General features: G+C 43.7%; 1 protein-coding gene across 2 annotated transcripts in view; it reads right to left on the bottom strand.

Annotated features, from left to right (window-relative positions):
• The window catches only part of ivd (isovaleryl-CoA dehydrogenase), a 109,119-nt gene that overhangs the window by 48,821 nt on the left and 47,117 nt on the right, over window positions 1–13,181 (bottom strand). The window contains exon 1 of one of the 2 annotated variants that reach the window (XM_072569287.1): window positions 2,177–2,384. The exons of the other annotated variant lie outside the window; for it this stretch is intronic. Coding sequence (XP_072425388.1) covers window positions 2,177–2,326 — 150 coding nt within the window. The 5' untranslated portion in view covers window positions 2,327–2,384. Of the gene's footprint in view, window positions 1–2,176; window positions 2,385–13,181 lie in introns of those variants that run through there. 2 annotated transcript variants of the gene reach the window in all.

Below are 13,181 nucleotides of genomic sequence, written 5' to 3'. Positions count from 1 at the left end.
TGATTTGTTTTTCCAAAATGCAGCACCTCACATTTATTTAAATTAAACTCCACCTGACACTCCTCAGCCCATTGGCTCATCTGATCAGATTCTGTTGTACTCTGAGGCATCCTTTTTCATGTCCACTACACCTCTAATTTTGGTGTCATCTGCAAACTTACTAACTGTACCTCCTATGTTCACAAAAAGCAGTGGACCCAGCACCAATCCTTGTGGCACACCGACGGTCACAGGCCACCAGACCAAAAAGCAACCATCCACCATAACCCTCGGTCTTCTACCATTGAGCCAGGTCTGTATCCAAATGGCTAGTTCTCCCTGTATTCAATGAGATTTAACCTTGCTAACCAGTCTCCCATGCCTTACTGAAGTCCATGTAGATCACATTTACCGCTCTTCCCTCATCAATCCTCTGTTACTTCTTCAAAAAACTCAATCAAGTTCCCACGCACAAATCCATGCTGACTAGTCCTAATCAGTCCTTGCCTTTCCAAATACATGTAAATCTTGTCCCTCAGGATTCCCTCCAACAAGTTGCCCATCACTGATGTCAGGCCCACCGGTCTATGGTTCCCTGGCTTTTCCTTACCACTTTTCTTCGAGTGGCACCACATTAGCCAACCTCTGGCACCTCACCTGTGACTACTGAAGATACAAATATCTCAGCAAGGGGCCCAGCAATCACTTCCCAAGCTTCCCACAGAGTTCTCGGGTATACCTGATCAGGTCCTGGGGATTTATCCACTTTTGTGCATTGCAAGACGTCCAACACTTCCTCCTCTGTAATATGGACATTTTTCAATATGTCACCATCTATTTCCCTACATTCTATATCTTCCATGTCCTTCTCCACCGTAAAACTGATGCAAAATACTTGTTTAGTATTGCCCCCATCTCCTGCCACTCCACACATAGGCTTGCCTTGCTTATCTTTGAGGAGCCCTATTCGCCCCCTAGTTACCCTTTTGTCCTTAATGTATTTATAAAATCCCTTTGGATTCTCATTCACCCTAAATGCTAAAGCTATCTTATGTCCCCTTTTTGCCCTCCTGATTTCCCTCTTAAGTATACTCCTGCTGCCTTTATACTCTTTTAAGGATTCACTCCATCCATCCTGTCTATATCTGTCATCTGCTTCCTTCTTTTTCTTTGCCAAAATCTCAATTTCTCTAGTCATCCAGCATTCCCTACACCTACTAGCCATTCTTTTCACCCCAACAGGAATATACTATCTCTGGACGCTTGTTATCTCACATGTGAAGGCTTCCCATTTTCCAGCCGTCCCTTAGGTTAACAACTAGATATATGAGTTTTGACAAAGGGTCAGTTAGACTCGAAAAGTCAGCTCTTTTCTCTCCTTACAGATGCTGCCAGAGCTGCTGAGATTTTCCAGCATTTTCTCTTTTGGGAACTATATATATGACTCCGGCAATCTCCTAGTTACCTGTTGCTGGTCAGCAACTTGTGACCATCAGTTTTGAGGAAGGGTCACCGGACCCGAAATGCTAACTCTGATTTCTCTTCACAGATGCTGCCAGACCCTGCTGGGCTTTTCCAGCAGCCAGCTATATAACTCTGGCCAGCTCCTCGTTACCTGTCACCAGAGTTATATACCTGGTTAGCAACGAACCACAAATAACAAGAAGCTATCTAGAGACAGGTAACCAGGAGATAATCTATCTCTGGTTATCAGAAGTTAACCAGTTTAACAGGTTGCTAACCTGCAACATAAGATAATCTGAACTATTTATTTGGTTGTTAATAACCAAAGACGCGTAATCAGGAGCTATCTAGAGGTGACCAGGAGATAATCTATCCCTGGTTTTCAGAAGTTAACCAGTTTAACAGGCTGCTAACCTGCAGCAGAAGATAACCAGAGTTATTTATTTGGTTGTTAATAACCAAAGACACATTACCAGGAGATATCTCGAGACAGGTAACCAGGAGATAATCTGTCCCTGGTTATCAGACGTTAACCAGCCAGTTTAACAGAAACAAAAGAGCAGAAGTTGCTCAGCAGGCTCTGGCAGCATCTGTGAAGAGGAATCACGGTTAAGGTTTCGGGTCGGGTGGCCCTTCCTCAGAAACCCGATGGTAACCCGGTTACTAACCAGAGGCAGGTTCGCCTCCTGGCCACAGGTCTGAGTTTAGCACTGGCCAGTTAGCGCTCGGTTACCTGTTTCTGCTCCTCGGTCAGCCCGTTAACCACATCATCGGCGGAGTGCAGGCTGCTCACGAGCCTGTGAGCGGGGCGGGCCGCGCGGGGCGCGACCTGCCGCCCGCCCAGCGCCAGTAACGGTCGTCGCAGCGCGCGCAGAGCGGCCATCACCTGGGGTTTGGGTTGAGGGGGTGAGGGGGGGGGACGGAATTCACCGGCACACTAATCTATCCGTCACCTATCCCCGCCCGGCCCCCGGAAACAGGGGAGCCGGACCCACAGAGCCGCGGCACCACTTCCTGTAACCGCCGCCGGGCCGACCGTTAGGTCCCGCGTCAGAGTCGCCGTCGGTCCCGGCCGGTCGGCAGGAAAATCCCCCAACAACGGGCTGTAATCCAACAGGTTTTAATGGACTTGGAGGAGCCGGTGCCGGACTGGGGTGGACAAAGTTACCCATCACACAGCACCAGGTTATAGTCCAACAGGTTTATTTGGAAGCACTGGCTGGCTGCTCCTCCATCAGGTGGTTGTGGAGGAATAAGATCATGAGACAGAGAATTTACAGCCAAAATTTACAGTGTGATGTAACTGAGATTATATGTTGAAAAAGACCTGGGATTGTTTGTTAAATCTCTCATCTCTCATCTCTGAGAATGACCGTGTTGGGTTCAGTTCTTTCATATGCAAATCCCAGAACTTTTTCTTTTTTAAACAAGTTACGTTCTCAGGTGAACTTTTCCCAATGGGTCAGGAGTGTGGCGCTGGAAAAGCGCAGCAGGTCAAGCAGCATCCAAGGAGAGGGGGGGAAATCGACGTTTTGGGCACTCATCGGGAATGTTTGACAATAGGTGCCGTGTCCTGAAGGTGTGAGGCTGCCTGTGCCCCAAGATTCAGACTGAATCTATTTCTACGAAAGGGATTTACAGAATCTTACACGGATTCATGGAAGGTTTGGTTTCAGACATTTTGTCACCATGCTGAGTAACATCATCAGTGAGCTTCTGGTGAAGCGCTGGTGTTATGTCCCATTTTCTATTTATATGTTGAGGTTTCTTTTGGGTTGTTGATGTCATTTCCAGTTCTTTTTCTCAGAGGATGGTAGATGGGGTCCATTTCAATGTGGTTGTTGATGGAGTTCCGGTCAGAATGCCATGCTTCTAGGAACTCTCGTGCGTATCTCTGTTTTTGGCTTGTCCTAGGATGGATGTGTTGTCCTAGTCAAAGTAGTGTCCTTCCTTCTCTGTATGTAAGGATAGTGAGATAGGGTCATTTTTTTGTGGCTAGTTGATGTTCATGTATCCTGGTGGCTAGTTTTCTGCCTGTTTGTCCAATGTAGTTTTGACGATAGTCCTTGCAAGGTATTTTGTAAAAATCACATTCATTTTGCTTGTTGTCTGTATAGGGTCTTTTAAGTTCATTAACTGCTGTTTTAAGTATGTTAGTTGGTTTGTGGGCTGCAATGATGCCAAGAGGTCTGAGTAATCTGGCAGTCATTTCAGAGATGTCTTTGATGTAGGGGAGAGTGGCTAGGGTTCTAGGCACGTTTTATCTGCTTGTTTGGGTTTGTTGCTGAGAAATCGGTGGACCTTGTTTATTGGGTGTCCGTTCTTCTTGAATATGCTGCACAGGTGATTTTCTTTTGCTCTTTGTAGTTCCTCGGTGCTGCAGTGTGTGGTGGCTTTTTGAAATAATGTCCTAATGCAGCTTCATTTGTGGGGGTTGGGATGATTGCTTCTGGAGTTCAGTATTTGGTCCATATGTGGTGTTTTCTTGTCAACGCTGGTTTGAAGTTCCCCATTGACATTTTGCTCTACTGTTATATCTAGGATTGGCAGTCTGTTGTTATTTTCCTCATCTTTTGTGAATTTTATGCCAGTAATGCTATTATTGACGGTCTTGAAGGCTTCTTCTAATTTATTTTGTTTAGGATGACAAAGGTGTCACATCCACGTAGCAGACCCAAAGTTTGGGTTGGATGGTTGGGAGAGCTGTTTGGTGAGTCTCTGCATTACTGCTTTAGCTAGGAACCCTGATACTGGTGATCTCATGGCTGTTCCGTTGATTTGCTTGTAGGTCTTGTTATTGAAAGTGAAGTGGGTGGTGAGGCGTAGGTCTGCTAGCTTGACAATGGTGTCTTTGTTGATGAAGTTGGCAGTATCTGATGTTTGTGTCTTTGGTTCTTCTAATAGTGTAGTCAGTGTTTCTTTGGCTAGGTTGATGTTGATGGATGTGAACATGGCCGTTACGTCAAAGGAGACCATTATTTCATCCTTTTCTATCTTGGTGACTTTGGCATTCAGGAATTCTTGGGTGGACTGAATGCAGTGGTGTGAGTCCTCTACCAAGTGTTTTAGTCTTTTGTGTAGTTCCTTGGAGAGTCCATACCTTGTTCTAGGTAGTGAGATTATGGGTATGGGTGGGGGAGGGGGCTCCTGGTTTGTGAATTTTGTGTAGTCTGTAGAAGCATGGTGTATTGGATCTGTCTGGTTTCATTTTTTGGAAGTCTGTCTTGTTTAATTCTCCTGATTTCTTATGTTTTTTGAGTAAGGCTGTGATTCGGTTCTCAAGCTGTGGGGTTGGGTCTATCGCCACCTGTTGGTAAATGCGTTCACTTTCTCACAGTCTGTTTTGCTTAAAACAACTATCAAGCGTCTTTTGTCTGTAGGTAGGACTACAATGTTTTTTGTGTTTTTCGAGTCTTTCCAGTGTTTTCCTTGCTTGTGTATTGAGTGTGTTTCCTTCCTTTTTCCTGCTTAATGTTGATACACCTGTCTATTTGACAGTTTGCTGGGTTTCCTCTGTGAGTTTGTTGTGTTTCAGTGTTGATTCTAATGCTGCTAAGAAATAGAACATTACAGCGCAGTACAGGCCCTTCATCCTTCGATGTTGTGCCGACCTGTGGAACCAATCTGAAGCACATCTAACCTACAATATTCCATTCTCGTCCACATGCCTATCCAATGACCATTTAAATGCTCTTAAAGTTGGCGAGTCCACTACTGTTGCAGGCAGTGTGTTCCATGCCCTTACTACTCTCTGAGTAAAGAAACTACCTCTGACATCTGTCCTATATCTATCACCCCTCAATTTAAAGCTCTGTCCCTTCGTGCTAGCCATTGCCATCCGAGGAAAAAGGCTCTCATTGTCCAACCTATGTAATCCTCTGAGATCTTATATGTCTCAATTAATTCACATCTCAACCTTCTTCTCTCTAACAAAAACAGCCTCAAGTCCCTTAGCCTTTCCTTGTATGACCTTCCATCCTTACCAGGCAACATCCTAGTAAGTCTCCTCTGAACCCTTTCCAAAGCTTCCACATCCCTTCTATAATGTGGTGACCAGAACTATATGCAATATTCCAAATGTGGCTGCACCAGAGTTTTGTACAGCTGCAGCATGATCTCATGGTTCCGAAACTCAATCCCTCTACCAAGAAAAGCTAACACACCGTATGCCTTCTTAACAACTCTATCAACCTGGGTTGCAACTTTTAAGGATCTATGTACCTGGACACCGAGGTCTCTCTGCTCGTCTATACTACCAAGAATTTTACCATTCACCCAGTACTGTGCATTCCTGTTATTCCTTCCAAAGTGAATCATCTCACACTTTTCCAATTTAAACTCCATGTGCGACCTCACAGCTTATCTATGTCTCTCTATAACCTACAACATCCTTCGGCACTATCCATAACTGTACTGACCTTAGTGTCATCCACAAATTTAATAACCCATCCTTCTATGCCTTCATCAAGGTCACTTATAAAAATGCCACACAACAGTGGACCTAAAACAGATCCTTGCGGTACCCCACTACTAACTGAATTCCAGGATGAATATTTCCCATCAACCACCACCCTCTGTCTTCTTTCAGCTAACCAATTTCTGATCCAAACCTCTAAATTACTGTCAATTCCATGCCATTATATTTTGTGCAATAGCCTACTGTGGGGAACCTTACCAAACGCCTTGCTGAAATTCATACACACCACATCAACTGCTTTACCCTCATCGACCTATTTGGTCACCTTCTCAAAGAACTCAGTAAGGTTTGTGAGGCATGACCTGCCCTTCACAAAACCGTGTTGACTATCCATAATCAACTTATTCTTTTTTAGATTATTATAAATCCTATCTGTTATAACCCTTTTCAGCACTTTACTCACAACCAAAGTAAGGCTCACTGATCTATAATTTCGAGTGTTATCTCTACTCCCCTTCTTGGACAAGGGAACAACATGTGCTATCCTCCAGTCTTCTGGTACTATTCGTGTAGGTAATGATGACATAGAGCTCGGCAATCTCCTCCCCGGCTTCCCAGAAAATCCTAGGATAAATCCCATCTGGCCCGGGGGACGTATCTATTTTTACATTTTCCAGAATTGCTAACACCTCCTCCTTATGCACTTCAATCCCATCTAATACAGTAGCTTGTATCTTAGTATTCTCTTCGACCACATTGTCTTTTTTTAGTGTGAATACTGATGAAAAGTATTCATTTAGCACTTCCCCAATCTCCTCTGACTCCATGCACAACTTCCCACTACTATACTTGATTGGCCCTAATCTTACTCTAGTCATTATAGGTATTTCAGCAATAAAATAGAAAGCCTTAGGGTTTTCCTTGATCCTATCCACCAATGACTTCTCATGTCCCGTCCTGGCTCTTCTTTGCTCTCTCTTTAGATCTTTCCTGACTAATCTGTAACTCTCAAGCGCCTTAACTGAGCCATCACATCTCATCCTAACATAAGCCATCTTCTTCTCTTGACAAGAGATTCAACTTCCTTAGTTAACCACAGCTCCCATGCCTGACATCTTCCTCCCTGCCTGACCGGTACGTAGTTATCAAGGACCCGCAGTAGCTAGTCCTTGAATAAGCTCCACATTTCAACTGTGCCTATCTCCTGCAGTTTCCTTTCCCATCCTATGCATCCTAAATCTTGCCTAATCGCACTGTAATTGCCCTTCTCCCAGCAATAACTCTTGCCCTGCGGTATATACCTATCCCTTTCCATCACAAAAGTTAACATAACAGAATTGTGGTCACTATCACCAAAGTGCTTACCTGCCTCCAAATCTAACACCTGGCCAGGTTCATTACCCAGTGCCAAATCTAATGTGGCCTCGCTTCTTGTTGGCCTGTCTACATACTGTTAAGAAACCCTCCTACACACATTGGGCAAAAACTGATCCATCTAAAGTATTCCCAGTCAGTGTTTGGAAAGTTAAAGGCCCGCATAACAACTACCCTGTTACACTCGCTCCTATCGAAGATCATCTTTTCTATCATATCCTCTACATCTCTGGAACTATTTGGAGGCCTATAGAAAACTCCCAACAGGGTAACCTCTCCTTTCCTGTTTCTAATCTCAGCTCATATTACTTCAGTAGACGAGTCCTCAAACATCCTTTCTGCAACCATAATGCTGTTCTTGACTAAGTGTCACACCACCCCCTCTTTTACCATTTTCTCTGTTCTTACTGAAACATCTAAGTCCCGGAACCTGCAATAACCATTCCTGTCCCTGCTCTACCCATGTCTCTGAAATGGCCATGACATCGAAATCCGATATCAACCCATGGTGCAAGTTATTCCGGATGTTCCTGGCGTTGAAGTAGACACACTTCAAACCAACTTCTTGCTTGCCGGTGCTTTCTTGCGATCTTGAAATCTTAGTTCTGACTTCACTACTCTGAACTTCCCGTACACTCGAACTACAATTTCTGTTCCCATCCCCCTACTGTATTAGTTTAAACCCACCTGATATTGGTACCCCTCTGGTTCAGGTGAAGACCATCCTGTTTGTAAGACCCCACCTACCCCAAAAAAAACCCCAATTATCCAGGAATCCAAAACCCTCCCTCCTGCACCATCCCTGTAGCCATTTGTTTAACTCCTCTCTCTCCCTTTTCCTCACATCGCTAGCACGTGGCACAGGCAACAAACCAGAGACAATTCTGTTTGTTCTAGCTCTAAGCTTCCACCCCACTCCCTGAATTTCTGCCTTAAATCTCCATCTCTCTTCCTACCTATGTCATTGGTGCCTTTGTGGACCATGACTTGGGGCTGCTTCCCCTCCACCTCAAGGATCCCGAAAACACGATCAGAGACATCACGAACCCCGGCACCTGGGAGGCAACACACCAACCATGAGTCTCTCTCGTTCCCACAGAACCTCCTACCTGCCCCCCCAACAATGGATTCCCCAATGACTAACACTCTGCTCCTCTTCCCCTTCCCTTCTGAGCAACAGGGACAGACTCTGTGCCAGAGATCTATGCCCCATTGCTTACCCCCGGTAAGTGTCCCCCTCAACTGTATCCAAAACAGTATATTTGCCGTTGAGGAGAAAGGCCACAGGGGACCCCTGCACTGCCTACCGGTTCCCTTTCCATCCCCTGACAGTAACCTATTGTCTTCTCCTTTTACCTGAGGAGTGACTACCTCCCCGTAACTCTTCTCAATAGCTCCCTTCACTTCCTGAATGATCTGAAGTTCATCTTTTTTGTCTACGTCTCTGAAGTTACAACTGAAGACAAAAACATTGTAATCCTACTTGCAGACAAAGGACACTTGACAGTCATTTTAAACAAAACAGATTACTATTAGAAAGCGAATGCACTGCTTATAGATACCGACATACCCAACCCCACAACTAGAGAACCGAATCACAGCCTACTCAAAAAAACTTAAGAAATCAGGAGAATTAAACAAGACAGATTTCCAAAAAATGAAACTAGACAGATCCAACACACCATACTTCTACAGACTACCCAAAATTCACAAACCAGGAGCCCTCCTCAGGTCCATAGTTTCACTACCTGGAACAACAACGTACAGATTAGCCAAGGAATTACTAAAACACTTGGTACAGGACTCACACTACTCCATTGACTCCACCCAAGAATCCCTGAATGCCATCAAAGTCACCAAGATAGAAGAGGATGAAATAATGGTTTGCTTTGATGGAACAGCTGTGTTCACATCCATCAACATTAACCTGGCCAAAGAGACACTATTAGAAGAACCAAAGACACAAACATCAGACACCGCCAACTTCATCAACAAAGACAACATTATCAAGCTAGTGGACCTATGCCTCACCACCCACTTCATTTTCAATAACAAGACCAACAAGCAAATCAACGGAGTGCATGGAATCACCAGTATCAGGGTTCCTAGCAGAAGCAGTAATGCAGAGACTCCAACAAACAGTTCTCCCACTCATCCAGCCCAAACTTTGGGTCTGCTACATGGATGTGACACCTTCGTCATCATTAAATGAAACCAATTAGCGGAAACCTTCAAGACCATCGATAATAGCATTACTGGTATAACATTCACAAAAGATGAGGAGAACAACAACAGACTGCCAATCCTAGATATAACGGTAGAGTGAAATATCAATGGGGAACTTCAAATCAGTCTCTACAGGAAAACAACACATATGGACCAAATACTTAACTCCAGAAGCAATCATCCCAACCCCCACAAACAAAGCTGCATTAGGATGAGCAACTGCACGTTGCAGCACAGAGGAATTATAAAGAGCAGAAGAAAATGCAGCGTATTCAAGAAGAACGGATACCCAATAAACAGAGTCTGCTGATTTCTCAGCAACAAACCCAACAAGCAGACAAAACATGCCCAGAAACCCTAGCCACACTCCCTTACATCAAAGGCATCTCTGAAATGACAGACCTCTTTGCATCATGGCAGCCCACAAACCATCCAACACACTTAAACAGCAGCTAATGAACTTAAAAGACCCTATGCAGACAAGCAAAACGAACATCATTTTTACAAGGCCTGTAATAAACACTACATTGGGCATACAGACAGAAAACTAGCCACAAAAAAGACCTGAGATTTCAAGACCTGATCCTGTTCCTCAGATGCTGCCTGACCTGCTGTGCTTTTCCAGCACCACTCTAATCTAAACTCTGGTTTCCAGCATCTGCAGTCTCACCTTTGCCTACAAAAATGACCTGTCCCACTATCACTGGTATCCTTACATACAGATGAGGAAGGACACCACTTCAACTGGGACAACACATCCATCCATGGACAAGCCAAATAAAGACATGCACGAGAATTCCGAGAAGCATGGCATTCCAACCAGAACTCTATCAACAAACACATTGATTTGGACCCCATCTACCATCTTTAGAGAAAAAGAACCGGAGATGACATCACCAACCCAAAGAAACCTAAACACACAAAAAGCAGGACATAACACCAGCACTTCACTGGAGGCTCACTGATGATGTTGCCTAGTATGGTGATGAAACATCTGAAACCGACCCTTCCAACTCAGCGAGCTACCTCACATCCATAACCTCAACTTGAGCTACAAGTCTTTTCAAAACTCAATAAGATCTGCTGTAGGGAGCGTGCAAAGAGTTTCCTGTTGTCAGTGTCATCTTGAATTCTCAAATGTAATTGCATTTACCTTATGGCTGTTACTTGAGTGTCTTTACTCATGGCTTTACAGCATCAGCTGTTGTAAACCCTCTCAACTTAAGGTCATTCAAAATTCTGCTGCCTGTGTCCTAACCTATACCAATCCCTAATCCAGTTTTACTCTGGCCCCAACCTACAACTCTTTCTCTGCTATATCGATGTCATCATGGGTGCTGCTTCCTTCTCTTGACCGGAATTAGAAAACGTTGAATGATTTATTTCCACTGATGCTGCCAGACCTGCTGAGATTTTCCAGCAATTTCTGTTTCCAGATTTCCAGCATCCACAGTTCTTTTCTTTTGTTTTTTTTTTACTAATCCCTGTTCACCCATAACATCTGTGCCTTCTGATCTTCCTTCATTCCCATTTAAGGATTACTTTTAGATTTCTCTTTTTTTGTTCTTTTCATTGCCTTCCTTTCATTTCTCTATCTGCATAACTTCATTTAGTACCACAATCTATTTGAGCTTTCAGCCATCTGGCCTTTCCAGATCATTTTGCCTCTTCCAGTATTCCTCCAGGAGGTCATTGCCATAAGCAACTATCTCCCAGTTTTCAATGTCAATATTCATCACTGCCATACAGAAGATCATTAGGTCTAGGGCAGCCATCTATCTGATGACAAAACCATCACAGATACCATTAGTTTACCAATAAGGATAATTAGCACGCTTCAGATCAGCATTTCCTTTAAGCTGCGTAGTTGCTGTCATGCTGATTGCTGATGCATTGACTCCCAGTTTCAGAGGTCACTGTCACATATGGACCTTGGAGATCCATAGACTGAAGGAAAACAAATTCAAGGGAGTACTGCTTGGAATCTCTAAGTTGGTGATCTGTCCTGCCAAGAAATGCTAAGGCATGTCTGAGACAACAAATATGGGAACTATTCGGTCTTTTTTTTGGCATATCATACGTGCTGTCCAGGTCACATCACTGTAGAGAAGGACACTGAGGACACAGGCTTTGTAGACAAACCTCTAACCTTGTTTCTGCTCCAACTCTGTGCTCACCTTTCCTGGAACTGATTGTTGGAGTTGTGATGAGACTATGCCTCTGAGATGTATTCTGTTCTGTTTTTCTCGCAGAGGGGTGTTGTTACTTTGGTGCTGTGGTGTCTGCTCCAGGCAAATAGAATAAAGAGCTTTTGGTTCTTTTTAAAAATTAGACAAAAGAAGCATGAGTGGGTGGTGTCAGGCTCACAGAGAACCAAGGGACTTGAGGTTTTGCCTTCAGTTTGATTTTACGTTGGCTGGCTGCTGTCTCTCTGCTGTTAGTGAATACTTAGACTGAAAGTTTTCTTCTTAGAACTAAAAGCGGCAGCCTGGGTTTTTCAGTATTTCTTTCAGCTGGGCTGGAAAAAGACAGCACGTCATTAATGGGGATAAAACTGTTTTACTAAGTTGTCTTGCCAAGGGTGTGTTTATGGGATATTGCCTGTATTCGAACAGTTGGTGATTAGTGGTTAAATCATGCATTATCTTGATAAGTATTTCAATAGAGTTAAAGTTACACCAGTACTTCTTTTCATTTGTATTTTAACTGTGTCATAAGAATAAAGTGTGCTTGTTTAAAGCCTAGTGGTGGACCAATTGAATTACATCTGGAACATAGCACCTTACACATGCCTTTAAATAAACATAAAAGTTAGCATCTAGGCTATCTTCTTACTATATTTTGGGGTATTTGGTCAGGTCCATAACACAGTCCCTCCAATTGGTTTTCTGTCCTGGCCACAATACTGAAATCTCTCTTGTCTAAGTCAAAAACATTATCCTACACAACTCTTTGACCATCTCAATCAGTCTGCAGCCTTTGACACAGGACCACACAATCTTCCTCAAAGATCTCGCCACTGTCATTCAGCCAGGGGGACCTGCACTCACCTTGTTCCATTCTTATTCCAGTTGGAGCAAAAGAGCCACTTGAAATGGCTTCTTTTACTGATACTGCACTGCTACCTCTGGTTCTTTCCACCACCACCCCCCCCTCAACCCCCACCACCCAAAAACGATCAATCCTTGGTCTCCTATTTCTTACCAAAATGCTGCCCTATGGCAACATCATCTGAAAAGACAGCAACAGTTCTCAGAGCTATAATGATGAATCCCAGTTCTATATCATCACCACTTCTATTGACTCTTCCACTATTCTCTCTCGACCGACTACCAATACCGAATGAGCAAGAAATTCATACATCTAAATTTTGGGAAGGTTAAAGACATTATCTTGATTCTCTCCCAACACTTTGATTCCATAATCACTGACCCCAGCTCCATCCCTACTAAGTCATTGTGGCTGAATATGGTGTCATATTAAATCACTAATAACCTTCCTACTGACATATTTGTGTTTTAGCGCTAATGCTGTCCGATTTCTCATACCATCACCAGCATTGTGGCTCTTAAGAAGTTGTGCATTTGACTAAATTTTTTAAATGATGACTCCAATTAAGGTAATCTATCCTCGGATTATTAAGTATAGCTAATTGTAGCCCCAAATAATCATGGGTCACATCCAGCCTTAGCTTTAAGGATGACACTCTAGCTCCATCTAG

Source organism: Chiloscyllium punctatum, chromosome 4, assembly GCF_047496795.1.
Source record: "Chiloscyllium punctatum isolate Juve2018m chromosome 4, sChiPun1.3, whole genome shotgun sequence".
NCBI lineage: Eukaryota > Metazoa > Chordata > Chondrichthyes > Orectolobiformes > Hemiscylliidae > Chiloscyllium > Chiloscyllium punctatum.
This window is presented reverse-complemented; position numbering and strand designations above follow the sequence as displayed.